We start from the raw sequence: 16,849 nt of genomic DNA, 5'->3' as shown, positions 1-16,849 counted from the left end.
CACCTGAGGAGTTAGAGGGGACCTGGGGCTTGTGTGTTTTTTGCTGTGGGAATTCTGGCACAGTGATTGAAGGCATGCAGTCCTGAGGAGGAAAAAAAACCCTAAAGAATCATTAGGAAGTGAATCAAAAGTGAGCAGATGGAGTTACCACGGGGAATTGTTATCAAATTGAGCTGCCATCGTTGCATTTAATCAGGTAAGCAGGAGATGAAGGCAGCAGCAGCAACCCAGCCCTGTGCAACCAACTGCTGTGTGGGAACCAGGGTACTGCTATAAAGCAGGAACGCTGAAATTGGCAGGGGAAAAAAAATAACATTTAATTCACAGACTAGTAAAAATAAACTCACTTTCCAAGTTCATTTTAATTTGGGGTTTGGAATGGCTGTAACTTCAAATTGGGGCTGTTTTTCTTTATCCTGTGACTTGTAGGAGCCAAACGTTGATTTGGAAACGTTGGCTCTGAGAAGTGTTGAGTGCGCACTGCTGGAGGAAGCTTTTCTTGAATGGACATGGTACTGTGTGTGTGTGCAAGCCAAGAAGAAATGGACATGGAAACAGACTAGGCTTTGCTATTTCTCGTTATAATCCTACAACCCAAACCGACACCCAAAACACAACAAATCGGAAGCTTCCAACCCGGGTTGAGAGGGTGACCTCTCCCTTCCAGCCACCGGGATGGATCGAGTCACTGGGGTCAGGTCCCACACAAACACGTTGGCTTTGCCTGATCCCGGCACTGCTGCGGCTGGGTCGGGCTGCGGGATGCCCAGGTAGCCGGTGTGAGGGGGAGGAGAAGCCGGAATCCTCTGCCCCCCCGGCGCAAGGTGCCGGGGAGTGGGAGGAGGAGGAGGAGGAGGAGAGGCTCGGGTGCCGGGAGGAAGGAGGGCGCCGCGCTGCCCGGGGCGGGGCGGGGGGTGGGCGGGCTGCGGCGCGGAGCTGCCCCTTTGTCTGCGGGCGAAGTTTGGCGGCGGGGCGGGGGCCGAGGCGCTGTCCCGGCACCTGCCGCGGGCCCGGCGGGCACTCCCCGCTCGCTGCTCGCCGCCAGGGGCCATGGGCGCCCCGAGCGCCGCCGGGGCCGCCGTGCTGCTGCTGCCGCCGCTGCTGCTGCTGCTGCTCCGAGCCGCGCTGGCCGATGCCGCCTCAGGTGAGTCCCGCGCCGAGCGCGTCCCGCTCCCGCGGGCGGGGGATCCCTGAGGGGAAAGCGGCTCCGGGCGCCTTTTCCCCTGGCACACGGGACGGCTCTGCCTCGCTGGGCGCGCTGCCGGCCCGGGCGGGGGTCCGCCTCCGCCCCCCGCCATTTTGGCGGCTCCTCCACAGGCGAGGTGAGGGGCACCGGGGCGAAGCCGTGCCCGGCCGGCGGGCGCGGGGGAACGCCGGCCCCGCTCCGGGCTGCCCCTCACGGCGGGCGGGAGGGCGGGAAGGCGGCGGCGCTCGGCCGTGCCCAGGTGAGGGGAGCTGCCCCGGCACGGTGTGTGGCGCTGAGGGGCCGGGGCGGGCAGCGGCAGCCGCAGCCCCCGGGCAGCCCGCGGGTGGCGGGGCCGTGCGGAGCGGAGCGCTCGGGAATGCGGCGCTGGGAGCGGGCAGGGCCGGGAAAGCGTGAGGGGAACCGGCAGCAGCCCTGCTCCGCTCCCTGCGGCTGGAGCCAACTTGGGCGCTCTCGGGGAGGCGCACCGGCGTTTGTCTCGGGTGCTGGACGGACTCGTGGCCAGCGCAAGGCTGTGCCGTGCTGATGTTCGGGGGTGCGGGTTGGATGCGTTCGTGCTCCTGGGTGGTTTTGCAGCCTGTCCTTTGGCTGTAGGTTGTTGGTTTCTGAAGCGGCAATCTCCCCGAGTCCTGCTCCCACCGTGATTCCCGATTTAAGTGCTGCTGTTCCCAGCGAACAGCAGCGGTTCAAGCCAGCGATGTGCGTGCGAGCCGAGGCGCTGCTGGGGCTGGGCTTGGACATTTGCTACCCAGTGTTAACTCGTTGGGTAGCACTCCGACAGACTTCACTTTTTCTGGTTTCAGAGCTTTTATTTGTGGTAAATGACGCTACCAACAACCCGAATCCAAGATGTCCCCCACAAAAATACCACAGCAATACCACCGGGGTGCTTTTTGGGGTGCTTCAGTTTGTGCAAGTCATAATTTGCGGAATGCTTTTCAGGTGTGCTTTGCAACAGGTGGTGATCACACCTGGGGCTTTGACTTTCTTGGAAAATCAGGGCACTGTTGCATGGCAATCTTAATTAATTAATATGTGTAGTGTGTTTGGCTGTGTTTAGTGTGTCCCCCCCATAACTGGGGACAAAAGTAAAATTTATTTGTAAGTAAGGATTGTCCAAGTCCTGCTGAGCTGGGTTGTAGCTTAGTCTCCCTTGGTAACTTGTAAAGGAGGGAGCTGTGTCTTTGCCGTTTGTGGGGAAGAGGGATCAGAGCTGGTGAATTTGCTTTCTAGTCCTACATGGTCCCTATTCCCTGCTCTGGCCCCGGAGGGGATGAGCACACTGGTATTTTAAGGAACTCTAGCTGTCAGCGAGCTAAAAATGAAAGGCAGCCGGCCCTGGAGGGGTAAAACAGATGGGTTGTGCTGGTCTTAACTAACTGATGTTAAATTTTTGGGGTTTTTTCCCCCCACCCCATGCCTCCCAATAATGTGTGACCTTGCGTTTTGCACTGTATTTTGAGGTGGAGCTGGATGATGAACCTTGAAATTATTTTCTCTCGCCAAAAGAACAGCTATTTGCTGAATTTGAGAGAAATGTGGCTGGGCTCATCTTCTTGACAAGGGAAAATAATTCCCGGGGGTGCCTCCACAGCCACTTGCAGCTGAGCTGAAGACGAGCTCAAAGGAGGAGCTTTTGATTCCAAGAAGTGTAGCTCCCAGGTTTTCTGTACAGATTGGTCTAATCTGCATTTCTCGGGAAACTCCACTCTCTGGCAGGGAAATTCTGACTTTTCTGGGTGGTCCCTCGAGGCAGCCTTTCCGTGGTCTCTTTCCCTTTCATCCTGGAGCTCCCTGGGTTATTTTGGATTGTGTATTCCCCTCACCCTTTTGGGAGACAGATCATGTGCAGTTGCTCCAGGGTGACCATTTCCAGAAAATCGATAGAAGAGCTGTCATTCAGCTTATTCCTGGTTTTACTTCCTAACCTCTTATTTGATAATTGGGGTGAAGTATGTGAATATATTTGACTGCATTGGTTGGGTCCCTGTCCGTGTCTGGGACGAGCTGTCTCTCAGTTAGCAGGGCCAGGACAGCTGAAGCAGGAGAGCCCTGTGAGCCTGTCCTGTTGTCCATGCAGGAGTGGTTTAGGAATGAGGATTCACGCTGGCTCTTCTCACACGGTGATTTTGGCAGGTCCCCTCTTTTCTCCCTGCCTTTTTGAGACGGCCAGAGGTCCTGTCCCTTACCCAGAGGCTGCCCCAAAACTGTATTTTTTTGTGGCTGCCCAGTTCAGTGCAGGCTCACTGGAGGATGTGCTGCTGCTCTTACTCGTTCCTAACCTGATTTTTGTTTTTCTGGTCCCTCAGGTGCCTGTGTCTCCCACGGCCTCTCATTTGAGGTAGGTGAGCTCGGACGTGCCGTGCTGGGGAAGGGTTGGGGAGGGTGCTGTTCAATGAACTTGACTGCAGTTGCTGCTTTTTGTCACCCCTGTGGCTGGGGTGCAGGCCACAGGTCTGGCAGCTTCCAGTCTGCTGGAGAACACACATCCCTGTCCTTGGAGAGGTTGGGAATTCTCCCCGGGCCTTTGGAGCCAGCCAGTCCAGCTGGGTGAGAGGATGTGAGGGACTTCTGGGGTGTTGGAAGTCACAGATGTGCAGAGCCGGGCAGGATGGAGGTGGTGCTTTGTAAAACATGAGTGAAATGCCAGGCTGTGTTCTTCCTTCTGTATTTCTTTCCCTGAATTAATGAGCCGTTAATGACAGCAGCTTAACACTGTTTGCCCTCAGCTGGTCACGGTGAGTTTGGTGTACCCTGACTGATCCTTCACATTTTCTTTTCTGGTGCCTCTAGAAACGTAATCCGTGAGTGACTCGGTACAAGAATCAGAGTTTTTAAGTATTCATGAACAGTGTTTTGCTAGGTAACGCTTGTCTGCCTGCCTCTGGTACTACTCTGGGCTAAAAGGAGGTGCCTGAGCTACTTTGTGTCCCTGGAATGCTTCTGGATGTGTTTGCTCCTCTTCCTGATGCACTGTGGCCCCCAGGAGAAACCTGTGGCGACTTTTCACTGTGTTTCAGACGGCGCTTGGAAACACGGTTTCCTTTCGGTGTCTGGCCAGGGTTTTGTCCTGTCTGGTGCGGAGGAGGATGATGAGAGGGATGGAGCACCCGTTCCATGGGGAGAGGCTGAGAGAGGTGGGATTGGGATTGTCCAGCCTGGAGAGGAGAAGCCTTGGGGTGGCCCTTACCTGAAAGGAGCATGAAGGAGAGGTGGAGAGAGGCTGTTTCAGGACAGAGAGGAATGAATGGATTCAAACCAACAGAGAGGGGAGGTTCAGGTTGGGTATTGGAAAGGAATCCTTGGCTGTGGGGGGCTGAGGCCCTGGCACAGGCTGCCCAGAGGAGCTGTGGCTGCCCCTGGATGCTGGAAGTGTCCAAGGCCAGCAGCTTGGAGCAGCCTGGGTTTGGGGAAGGTGTCCCTGCCCATGGCACTGGATGAGCTTTAGGTGCCTGCCCAGCCGTTGTGTGATTGCACGTGGAAGTGGCTGAAGGCGAGCTGCTCCTGGGCGATTGTGGGAATGCTGTTGGCTGCACAAGTCTCTGAAGTCACCTGGAAAACCCTTGGTGCGTAAATCAAACCTTGAAGTGCAGCAGTGCAGGCACTGCGGGTTTGCTGCAATTGTTAATGCTGCACGAGTTGTGCCTCTTGCTTGGCTGGCTTAGCTGCAGGGTCAGCTGCTGTCTGTGGCTTTGCTCCCAGGGAGGGAAAGCACCTCCCTGAGCGTGATTCCCAGCTGAGCTGCTTGGTGTTCCTCCCTCTGGCTTCTCCTGTCAGCGAGTTTTCAGCTCCCCTTGCTTGGAAAGAGGAAAATCCACTTTATTTGTTCTTAGCTGCAGGCCACGAGGAGACACACTGATGTCACTCTGGAAGTCAGGGCGTGTGGGAGGTGTGGAGCAAATCCAAAAAGCTGCAGTCTTTCTGCCAGCTGGTTTGTGCCAAGGAGGAGGGGAAGGACAGGGCTGTGCCTGGAGGTGCTTTGAGTGGGGAGTGTGATTGAAAAATCAGTTTGTGTCTGGTAGAGGCTGCAGCACAGAGGGACAAGTCCAGCTGAGCAACATCCATTCCCATTTTGTCCTCTTTCAAACATGGACATTATCTGTGGCACCAGCTGCTGGTAGTGCACCATCCTAGCAGGGATGGGTTTCTGGGCTGCATTGTTTTGGAAGTTTCCTGAGACGCAAATGGGCTGCTTGGTTTCAACACTAGAAAGCACTAAAGAAGCGTTTTTGAAAGAAAATGTTTGTAGTCTTTGGGGCAAAAATTGTGAAGAGAATAAAAAGCCTTAGCTTAATTGTACTTGTGCTTCTACCAAAAATTTTGCTTTCTTTTGTAACATCTGTATGCGTTTTGTTGTCAGAAGTTAAAACAAATCCTGATTTTATGCTTTTTAAATCAGATTTCTGTTTCTATCAGTAGTTTGCGCTGGGCAGAATGAGAGTGGAAAGGTAATAAATAAAAAATGCTGGGAGTCTCTTCTCCCCCAAATTTCCATTCCAGAGAGCTTCTACCCTGAATAAATTCAGTGACCTTTAAAATAAATGTTAGCCAGTGTAAAGCACTTCTGGTTAGGGAATATATCAAATTAGCAGTGGAAAATGGGCTTCATTTTAATTTCATTAGAAAGGTAAGGAGTTACTACTGAAAAATGAGATCAGAATTGAATATTTCAGTTGAAAGGTTTGCTTGTTAACTCTTATAATGGTGAAGATATTTTTGTTTATAAATGTTGTGATTTAAATGGCACTACTTAGCCTGGGGCTGCGTCCTCTGGATGTACATGAATGTTTTGCAGCTAAGATTTATCAATACAGTAATGCAGTGCCTCTCATGGAGCAAATCTCATCTGCTTGTGGGTTTCAGAAAGCTGATGGAGGCCTTTCTTCTCCATCCTGCTTGGTGCAAGACTCATGCCTTAATCATCTCTGTGTTGTGGGAGTCATCAGGTATCAGCTTTATTTGGAGATCAGGGTCTGTACAAGAGCTGCCCTGTTCCACATTTTCCATCTGTCTTGGTTTGGAAAGCCAGGAGTCTGCTAAGGAAGGCAGGAGCCTCCCCTGAAATGGAGAATGTAAACCCTCCCCACCCTTCTGAATTGCCGTAAATTTGAAATTAAGGGGCTCTAAGGCAATAATATGTGAGCAGGAAATAACAGTTCTTTAATAGGGAAGAAAAATAAAAGGATAAAATGAGCAATGCAGAACACCAGAACAGCACTGCCAGAGTCAGAACCCAGCCTGACACCCTGTGGGGTGTTGGTGGCAGTGCCATTGGAATTGTGGCTCAGCCCTCCTGCAGTGTCAGGGCTGGTTCTGTTGGAGCAGGGGAGTATGTAGAGAAGGATTCTTCCTCCAAAGATCCAGTGGAAGAGGAGACAGCTGCTGTTCCTCTGGGGAATCCTGTGGAGAAGCCATGCTGGTGTCTCAAAAACCTCTGGATTATATCCAGGTAGCAATGCTTGGCTCCTCCCCCTGGATTATATCTGGGTAGCAATGCTTGGCTCCTCCCCCTGGGTTATATCTGGGTAGCAATGCTTGGCTCCTCCCCCTGGATTATATCCAGGTAGCAATGCTTGGCTCCTCCCCCTGGATTATATCTGGGTAGCAATGATTGGCTCCTCCCTCTGGATTGTATCTGGGTAGCAATGCTTGGCTCCTCCCCCTGGATTATATCCGGGTAGCAATGCTTGGCTCCTCCCTCTGGATTATATCCGGGTAGCAATGCTTGGCTCCTCCCTCTGGATTATATCTGGGCAGCAATGCTTGGCTCCTCCCCCTGGGTTATATCTGGGTAGCAATGCTTGGCTCCTCCCCCTGGATTATATCTGGGTAGCAATGCTTGGCTCCTCCCTCTGGATTATATCTGGGCAGCAATGCTTGGCTCCTCCCCCTGGGTTATATCTGGGTAGCAATGCTTGGCTCCTCCCCCTGGATTATATCTGGGTAGCAATGCTTGGCTCCTCCCCCTGGATTATATCTGGGCAGCAATGCTTGGCTCCTCCCCCTGGATTATATCCAGGTAGCAATGCTTGGCTCCTCCCCCTGGATTATATCTGGGTAGCAATGCTTGGCTACCCAGGATGCATTTGAGCAGCTCTTTATCTCACCTTATAATTCATCATTTGCTACTTCTTCTTAAATCCCCACCGTGCAAAGTGCCTTTTTCCTTTGCTGGGTCTCTTCCTCATTCTTTCCCTTTCCTTAACCCCTTCAAAACCTTGGTCAGGATTCCCATTTGCATCTTCTCTTTAAAGGAGGAGTTGCAGTGTCTAACTAATTGGTAAGAGAAATTTTAGAACTTTGCTGTACCTTTTCAGTGACTTCCAAAGAGCTTAGGGACTTTGTAAGATGGCTGAGGGAAGTGGATCCCCACTTTGCTGACAAATTGAACATCTGGAGTGAAGAAGTTAAAAGGGACTGATTGTCCTCTCAGGCTTTGGAAATGGATTATTGGTGGTTTAATCCATCGAAAACCTTGGGCAAAACTGGACTATTGTGTCTGGACAGTGGTCCCGTGTGGAATTTCTCATCTCTAGGGTGGTTTCGTGTTCCTTTTCCCCTTGAATAATCCCCATCAAAAATGCCACGGTAGTTAAATGAGCGTGTTCAGTGTTGTCCAGGATACATCATTCCCTGTGCCTTTTCAGCAGACATTACCTCTCCATTGTTGCTGCTTTAACCACTGACTTCACCCGAGGTGCTCCTTGGCACTTTCAGGAAGACAAAAACTCCCAAATCTGAAGTTATTGCCAGCTGGGTGCATTGATTTTACGTCAGCCACGTGGTGCTCTGAGGTTGGTGGTGCCAGGATGCCAATATTTCTGCCAGGCATATGGAATAGCTCCCAGTGGGAATGCAGGCAGCAGGCTTGCCTGGGAAGGCCGCTGTATTTCTCCTCGTGCTGTGGTTTATTGCTCAGCCGCAGATTAAGGAGGCCCTTTAGGATAAAACACTCGATTTTGTAATCATTGTATCGACTCCAGAGTCATTCTGTAATGAATCCTCTCGCTGACCCCAGGAGCACAGCAGCCAAAGGATCTTTATATTACCATTACCAGCTGCTGCGCTGCAGCTGAGGGGGAGTCCCAGGATCTCTGTTTCTGAGGATCAGCCAGGGGGAAAAAATCCTCTCCCTCCTCCCCCAAAAGATAAATCCTGAACATGACTTCTTCCCAGATTAATTTGAGTAATTTAAAGCCAGATGTTTTGTTACTAAAAAAAAAAAAAAATTAGTTTCCTAACCTGCTTTGTTTGTGTTTTATGGACATGAAAATGAAACTTCTTGCAGGCTGAAAACTGGGAAATTTTAGTTTAAGTGTAATACATATCTGGGGACATCTACAGGATCTGAAAGATTGCAAAGATTAGAAACTTTGAACCCTTTGGTTATCAAACTAGAAATCTTGTTTCTAACAGAATGGCTCCTTGAACATCTGAAACTTTTCCTTTCCTGGGACTTCACCTGTTGTCCTGCCTGAATAGATTTGGTCATGGTCATGTGGAATTAATTCCTTTTGGGTGCTCAGCCAGCTGGAGACTGACATGCCATCCATCAGGTGTTGTGGTTCATGGCTGTTTATGTGTTCAGAGGAAACACAGGGTTGGTTGTTTAACTGTGAAAAGCTCCTGCTGCTGGAGACACAGTTGTCATTACTGACATGCCAGGAGCCAGTTCTGAGTTAGTGGATGCTGTAAATCCTTTTATGCACCAAGCCTGGAAAAGTGGTTCCAGGGGAGAACATGAGCAAACTTGTTAGCAATTTCTTTCCCACATTTTTTTGCAGTTTTATGGATTCTTCAGTGTATGTGGAAAGCTTGGTTTTCTTGACTGCCTAAGGAATTCTCAGTGTTGTAGAGTAGAAGTAACTTGCTATGCTTTTATTCCAGTGGGTTAATTTTTTGTTGTTATTTTTAAAAATCAGAATTCTAAGAGTGTTCCATTTTGAAAACCTGGGTTTGGTTTTAAATTGAAGGCAATTAAAAATTGCATTTACTCTTTTCTGTCCTGATTTCTCTGTGAAATTGTGAGACCATTGAGGTTATGGAAACGGAACCCTCAAAGTGTCTCAATCTGCTGTTAAATGGAAATATTCCCAACCAAAAATGAATTATGTGCTTCTATGGAGTGACATAAAGGGTAATTCTTAGGCCTCTTTTCCATGATTTATTTAAAACAAAAATTCCCTCAGTGAAACAATAAACTTAATGAAAACCTGTTTAAATTTTGATGAAATCCTTAGGACAAAGCAAAGTCGAATATGTTACTTCCAAGGACGTTGGGAGACTTCATATTAGATAAAATGGAACCAATTGAGATACAGTTGATTAAAAATTGAGCAGAATTTGTCCCAGAATTTAGGCTTTAAAGCCTTGTTACCTAAGAGGAGTCTGGCCACGACTGCAGGGCAGTGTTTTGCAGTATGTTTTTTTTTTATTTCCATGTTTTAATTTTACTTTCTGAGAGGTTTTTGGAGGCTTGAATGCAATCCATGGAGGAATGCTAGGGGAGCAGGCATTTTGTTCTGCAGGTCTACCTGATGTGATCTTCAAGGTCAAATCTTCTCCTCGGCATCCTGTTTGTACAGATGCCTTCATTAGCCTCTGCAAATAGCTGCTAAATCCACATGTTCAGGCTGAGGAGATGGTAATTCCTCATCTGGCAGCCTCAGTAAGTAACCTCCTTGTTAAAATCAGCTGTTGGGCTACGTAAAAGGTGCTGTGAGGTCTCTACACTCAATATTTTTAGTGCAACCTGCATGGTGCCAGCGTGTTTCTAACCTTACTGAAGTCATTTCATGCTTCTGTAATTCATTGGGTTTTTAGTGTATTTATAGATGCTATTTTATCAAGCACTGCAGTAGAAATGATGAGAGCATCTGGTGAAATCCATCACATCTCATGCAACAGCCTCTGAAAAAATAACCTTGGTAATTGAGCCTTTCCCCCTTTGGATGGTTCCACTAATGTTTTAAAGGCTTTAGATATTTAATGTCACTGGGGTGCCCTAAATGTCACTTTCTGTGACACCTGAAACAGCAGGGCCACCCTTCAGCTGGCACCCAGACCCTCAGCTGTGACCATGTGGAAACCACAAACTCTGATTTGTTGGGATTCCTCTTGGGAAGCTTCCCTGAGGCGCTGCTGGCAGCAGCATCTGTGTGGGGTGCCAGAGCAGGGTTGTGTCAGGAGCGTTGGGCAGGCCAGAGAAATGAGAAATATTCCCCTGGCTGCTGCATCTTCCTGTCTCTGGGAAGTGATGCCTGAGTTATTTGGGTGGGGATTGCAGCCCTGCCAGCCTGCAGCCTTGTGGAGGAGCTGGAGGGGAGGCTCGTGGAAACACGATCAGCACGATTCTATTTGGGGAGCCCGCATTCCTGGGCTCCTCTGGGTGCTGCAGCTGCTTTGGTGTCGGTGGAGCTGGGCCTTTTCCCAGCTGAGCGCTTGGCCCTGGTGCTGGCAGTCAGCCTTCCAGGCACTCCGTGTCTGAAGGAGTTGGAAAATGGTATTGTAGGATTCCAACCAAAACTGCCTTTCTCTCTCGCCTCCCCTCGTTCCCCCTTTCTCCTAATCACCGCTTGACACAGACTTCCAGAGGGTTTTCTGATGAGCTTTTGGCCTCCTTGTGTTCCAAATGCTGCTTTATTCACCCTGTTGTCAATGTGGGGACCTCAAAATGAGAGCAGTGCATTGGGACTGGCGTGCAGGAATCTTTTGGTATCCTCTACACTGAGAGTAAATTTTCAATTTTATCAGTGACAAGGGTTCTTTCCATAGAGTGTTCTCCCTGGCATTTCAATGTGAGCATGTATATGAATAAATAAAAGTTCCTGCAGGCATCTTACTCTTTTTTTTTTTTTTTTTTTTTTTTTGCATTGTACTTTTAAATAGCTGCACTTACAGGAGCCTGTTTCCAATTTCATCTGATTTTTTACAGACCTAGGGAAAGAAAAAGCCTTTCCTGTGGACTTTAGACTTTCAGAGTTGAAGTCCTGTAGGAGAAGATCAGCGAGGGGCAACCACCCTGACCCTTGGAAGTGTTAAAAGCAGGTGTGCACCTCCTGTATCCAACTTTGGGCAAGGTGTGTGTACCCTTTAAAAAAAAAAGGCAACTTGGAAGCTGAACTAAGCAGTGGTTGGTTGTATTTCTGTGCCCTTGGGTTTGCTGGAGGTTTGTTTTCTGCCAGATGTTTTGCTGTTTATTTTGTGCACACTACATCTGAAGAGTCACTGTAGGTAAGGCAGTATTTTGCGTAGTTCCTTGGAATAGCATTAAAACAAAAAACTGCAGCAAAGTCCTGCAGAATTTACCAAACAGAGGATGCTGTGCATCAAGGGGTTTGTTTGTTTTCAAAATAGTTTTTTTTGGGAAAGTTTTTGATTCAGGATTTAGGGCAGCTGTGATAAACCCGTCACCTTTGCTGGGGTTGTAGAGGAAGGTATTTGGGAGAGAAAAAAACCCTTCTGGTGTGTCTTGGATCTTAATTTCCATCTTAATTTCCTCAGAGCAGGACATGTCCTAGCCCCAAGGAGAGGAAAAGGTTCAGAAGCTCAGGGCTTGCTCCTCATTGCCACATTCATGCACAAAACAAAGACAAAGCTGGATTTTCTTTGGGAAGCAGTGATTTATGGTGTGGAGTCACTAAACGTGTTTGCACATGAGTCCTTTGGGCACACATAACAGCTTAGCTGGGGAACCTACCACAGAAGCATTCATTCCTTCTTATCTTGCCCCAGAGGCCAGGGCCAGTGCTGGTTTTGTTTCTGGTCCCAAAGAACTGGCTGCAGGCAGGGGTGAATTAGAGGGGGGGTCTCCAGGCTTTCTGAAAGGGGGAAAAAGAGCTACACTTCAGTATTTTTTACAAAAAAACCCCCACATTATGATATATTCCTGATATATGATATATCTGACTACAGGATACGAACATCCTGGCTTGTACTGGGAATAGTGGAACAGCAGGACCAGAGCAGGCACTGTGAGTATTAGGGGCTTACAGTTCAGGGGGAGCAGTGTTACAGGAGCTGGGTGTTTGGCACGGCTGTCACAGCTGGAGGAACATTATCCTGATTTTTCACTGTTCGTTTGTGCTGAGGTGTGGGGGGGATGCACAGGGATGGAGGAGATCCAGAAGAGGGTCATGATTCCTCATTACAAAGGACTTGAGCACTGTCTGCGCCCGTTCTCAAAGGGAAAGTTAAGGGGTAATTTGTAGAATGCTACAGAGGGAACAGAAATTATTATAAATAATCCTCTTCTACCCATAAGAGAATGGAGGAGCTAGAAAACGATAGCTAGATAAATTCAGCCTAGGAACTAGGTAGGTTTTACTGTGGAGATTGGAAATCGTTGGAAGTGTTTCCTGGTGTGTGCTATGAATTATTCTGTATCACTAGAAATCTTTAAATCATGGCTGGCTTCCCCCCCCACTGAAAGTTACTCTTTTGTTAAATTGCAGCTTTTGGCCCAGAGTCCAGAATGCATTGATTTATTGGCAGAGTCAAGCAGCACAGCCCCCTGCACTGCAAACCAGGCGGGTTTGGGGTGGGTCTGTGGAAGTGCAGTGGCACAGGGACAGCGTTCATCTCTCCTGCCTTTTCACATCACAACTGAGCAGAAGCTGAGGGAATTCTGCCTTGCTCCACTGACACTCCTTGTGTGTGAGTGGAAGGTAAAGCCCACTCCTGTCCCAGCATTAAAAGCTGTGTCTCGCCTGCCCGTAACTCTTGCTGAATAACAGCAGTATACGCAGAAATGGCCAAATCACTGTGTGCTGCTTTATTCCTTGCTCTGGGAAAAGGGAAAGGAAGGAGGCAAAGGCATGCTTCCCACCTGCCTGTAACATCCAGCTGATTTACACCCTGTCCCCGTGGCTCTTGTTCTCCACCAGCTGGGGCGAGCGGCCAAATGAATGCCTGGGAGTTACGATGGCATAAAACTGATGGGAGAGCGGAATTATGGAGGGCACAAGCTTGTTCCACGTTGGAAACCAGGGCTGCAGGAACGAGCTGTGCAGCGCCCTGGCTCCTGGGAGGATTAATTACAGATGGTGGCTGTGGCAGCTAAATCAAGTGCCTCTAATGTTGTGTAAACTTCATTAAACAAATGCCGAAGCAGGGCTGTAATCTATGCCAAATGGGATAGGATGACGAGAGTAGAAAAGGAAAATACTCTGTGGGAAGTTAAAAAAAGAAAAGAAACCTCAGTGTCTAAATCCACTGGAGCAATTTCTTCTACCTCTTGTGCTTTAATGGTAGAATTTTAAACCACAAGCTTTTAAACTTATTATGTGGTAAAGCCTCAGTAGCTTGAATTAATAACAACTTTCTGCTAATGCCTTGCTGAATTCCTCTTAGTCAGCAAATCCTGGTTTATCTGATATGCTCAATCCTTCCTGATATTCTGCCACCACGTGCATTTGGCCATTTCTTTTCCCCTTGTGGCAAGGGCAGAGGAGGAAGCGCTGACCACCAGCTTGGTTGTGGCTGCTGTTGTTGCTGGACTGATGTGGTGCAGGGCTTATGGGAGCCCAGGATTCTCATTTTGGCTTGGATTCTCAGGTTTGTGTTTTAATCTGAAAGCTTCTGCATGTTGATATAATGTCCTAAGCAATGTTATCTGATTTAAGGTCCAAGAAATGCAAGTTCCTGCAGCTGTGGCCTGTAACGGGCGCAGTTTCATTCTGCCCTGACTCGCAGGCACTCGTGTGCTGCTGCAGAAAGGGGTGCTGGCATTCCCCTGACCCCTCAGGGAAAGGGGAATAAATCTCTGCTGACCTAGCAAGTGAAAACCTGCTCAGCAGAGAGTCCCAGGGATGGCAGCGCTGGCGCTGGGATCAGGGCACGGAGGAGGGCATAATCCCACCGTGGGATTCATTCACCTGCAGTTTGTGATTGCACCCCTGGCAGCTCCAGTACTGACGTGGTGAGGGACTGAAAGGCCACTTAAATGAACTGAGCTTTTCCAGACAGGGAGAAGTGACTGGGGAGGAAAAGCCAAGAGTGTACTTTAAAGTGCTTTTGGTGGCCGGTGACAGAGTTTTTGTGCTTGTTTAGTTCAGCTGTTTGTTTGAAGTTGGACGGTCAGGGTTGTGTTGGACATTTGTCACTGCAGACCCTCTCAGTGTGACCCTGTGCCTGGCTGAACAATCAAGTGCATAGCAGGAGACCTAATACCCAAGGGAGTGCTTTTTTAAACTATTATTTTCTCCCAAATAATGTTTTTGAATGATTTCCCCTGCTGTGTCTCTGTCCTCTCCCAGATCCCTGTCCATGTAGGTGCTTTAAGGTGACTTGTGTAGCTCCTTCAAGACCAGGAGCTGAAGTCAGGCTGTGGATTTAGGGATCCTGCCTGTGCTTTGATCCTTTCCTCTGCTGTTTTAGCTGTGTGGTGGCTCCTCAGGACTTGTGAATGGTCAACTGAACACAGGGCTTTTGGAGAGGAGCACTGAACACTTTGATGCATAAATTCAGGCTCAGGAGCTTGACTTAGCTCAGCTGGTTTGGAAAATGCTGACTTTTGAAAATGTCATCTTTCTCTTGCAGTTTAGGAGGGCTTAAAAGGAAACCAGTCTTGCCCAGTGTCTCTTTTTGATATAGGAAGCAAGTTGAAAAGTTGTACCATTTAAATGAAGGTAGATTTCAAGCAGCAAAAATATTTCAGCTTTTATGTTGGCGTTAAGTCAGTTTTGGTTTTGAAACGCATTTTTAAGTCTTCTTTAAGGGATCCAGGACTAAAAGCCTGGCCCTGCACTGCCCTGCAGGTAAGTGCTCAGAGGAATTGCTTTTGGTTACCCACAGTTTAGATGCAGCTGAAGAGAAATATTTTGGCCTTTGGGCTTCATCAGATAACACAGCACAGGCTCTGTGATCAGTGGGAACAGCACATGTTCTTAGGGGAAGCACTGGAATTTTTATATTCGTCATAAAATGCTGCAAAATGCCTTTTTCTTTTCCTTTCCAAGCTGTTCTGCTAAAGGGAATCCTCATTCCTCCCCTAAAGCTGCTCCTTGCAGTAGGAAAAGCAGGAAAATGTTCTTTGCTGCCTTGTCCTCAGGAGCAGCTCAGGGTGCACGTGTGTTTGTGCTCGGGGTGATTAATGCTGAGCAGTTTTGCAGAGCTGGTGAGTGCAGCGTCAATGGGATCTCTGTCAGCTTGTTTTTCAGGAAGGAGGGACGTGGCTTTCCTCAAACAGGGAGCTGGGCAAGCAGCCAATGGGGTACCAAAAATAAGAAAATCGTGCAAGTCCAGACCCAGCCCAATTGCAAATGGCTTTGAATGGGCCTGCCTGGAAAATCCTGGAGCCACAATGATGGAAAGGTCTTAATTGCTTTTTTTTGAAGAAGCATGTCCAATTCTGACAGTCCACAAGTCCACATGGACGGGGGGAAGGACTGATAGATCCATATGTGCAAACATTTAGTCATTGCATTTATTTTTTGGATGCTTTATACCTAAAATGCGGGGAAATTGGAATTAAAAAGTAGTTTGCTGCTGGGCAACACCTGTACATTTCTATTTGCCAAGGCATTTATTTTGTGTGTGAGATCTGTGTCAAGCCTGGGAAATACTTTTCTGCAGATGCCTTGAAAAGGAACATTCCTGAAGCAGTGTTGGGTTTATGATCATCTATTTTACCCCATTTACTTCCTGCTAATTGCTGCTGCTTGGATTTATCTGTATCACTGTGAGTTTGCTTGTTTGGATTTATCTGTATCACTGTGAATTGTCCTTGCTCAGGAAAGGTATTTTCCAAGAAGAGCATTTTTATGTATTGAGGATAATTAGTTTATTTGTTTCTCCTTGAGGGGTCTGTTAAGTGTATTTTCTTTAAAAAAAAAAAAATATTTTTTGAGTCTTCTTAGCCCTGTTGTGGTGCATTGATGGGAAGTTTTAAAAAAAAAAACCAACCTATAAATCACGGATCCTTTGGGAGCATTTCCAAAAAAATCTCATGTCAGGACAGTTGGATGGAGAGGTGTCCCTGCAGCTTCTCCTTCCTCTCCCTAGGCAGGGCCCAGCGCCCTGCGATGGAATTGCAGGTGCCCGTTTGGCTCTGACAGACAGGAATGGGAATGAGCGGCCTCAGCAGCTGTGCCTGGCTCTTAATTGCAGGTTCCTACAAGAAAGTGGCTGTTGGATGCCGTGTAAAGGAATTAAATCCTAATGGCCCGAGCAGATGATACAAAAGGCCTGTGACAACTGGATGGATGGTAATGGTTCCCTCGGTCACTGGAGATGTAAACAGGCACTTCACACCCCATTTTCCCTGCTCTAACAGAAGGATGGGCTGCCTTGAGTTTAAGCAGCAAGGAGGGGAGAGGAAGCCTGTGCTTGCTCACGTGTCTGTAAAATGCTGAACACACAAAGATGGGGTAATTGAGACAAGCCAAATGTTTATACAAGGGCATTTCTAGTGCGCCCATCCTTAGCAGGACCGGAGTTCAACTTGCCTGGGGGAGAGCTTGAAATGAGACCAGAGACTTGTTTTATTTTGTTTATCTGCAGGAGAATCAAAGCAGGGCAAGGGGCAGCTTTGATGCGGGTCAGACGTGGGTTTTGTTAAGTGCAGGGCTTGCTTTGGATTCATTAGCCGGATGCAGAGGGAGGAGACCTTGCCCGGACGAACACCAGCAGGAATCATTGCTTTGC

The 16,849-nt window shown here is 48.5% G+C and overlaps 1 protein-coding gene across 1 annotated transcript in view; it reads left to right on the top strand.

Moving 5' to 3' along the window:
- The first annotated feature begins 877 nt into the window (after nt 1-877).
- FRAS1 (Fraser extracellular matrix complex subunit 1) overlaps nt 878-16,849 on the top strand; it is a 102,136-nt gene continuing 86,164 nt past the window's right edge. The window contains exons 1-2 of the mRNA XM_074542107.1: nt 878-1,144; nt 3,514-3,545. Coding sequence (XP_074398208.1) covers nt 1,051-1,144; nt 3,514-3,545 — 126 coding nt within the window. The 5' untranslated portion in view covers nt 878-1,050. The remainder of the gene's footprint in view (nt 1,145-3,513; nt 3,546-16,849) is intronic.

This window comes from Zonotrichia albicollis, chromosome 5, assembly GCF_047830755.1.
Source record: "Zonotrichia albicollis isolate bZonAlb1 chromosome 5, bZonAlb1.hap1, whole genome shotgun sequence".
Lineage (NCBI taxonomy): Eukaryota > Metazoa > Chordata > Aves > Passeriformes > Passerellidae > Zonotrichia > Zonotrichia albicollis.
The sequence above is the reverse complement of the archived record's forward strand: the minus strand, read 5'-3'. Positions and strand labels throughout refer to the sequence as shown.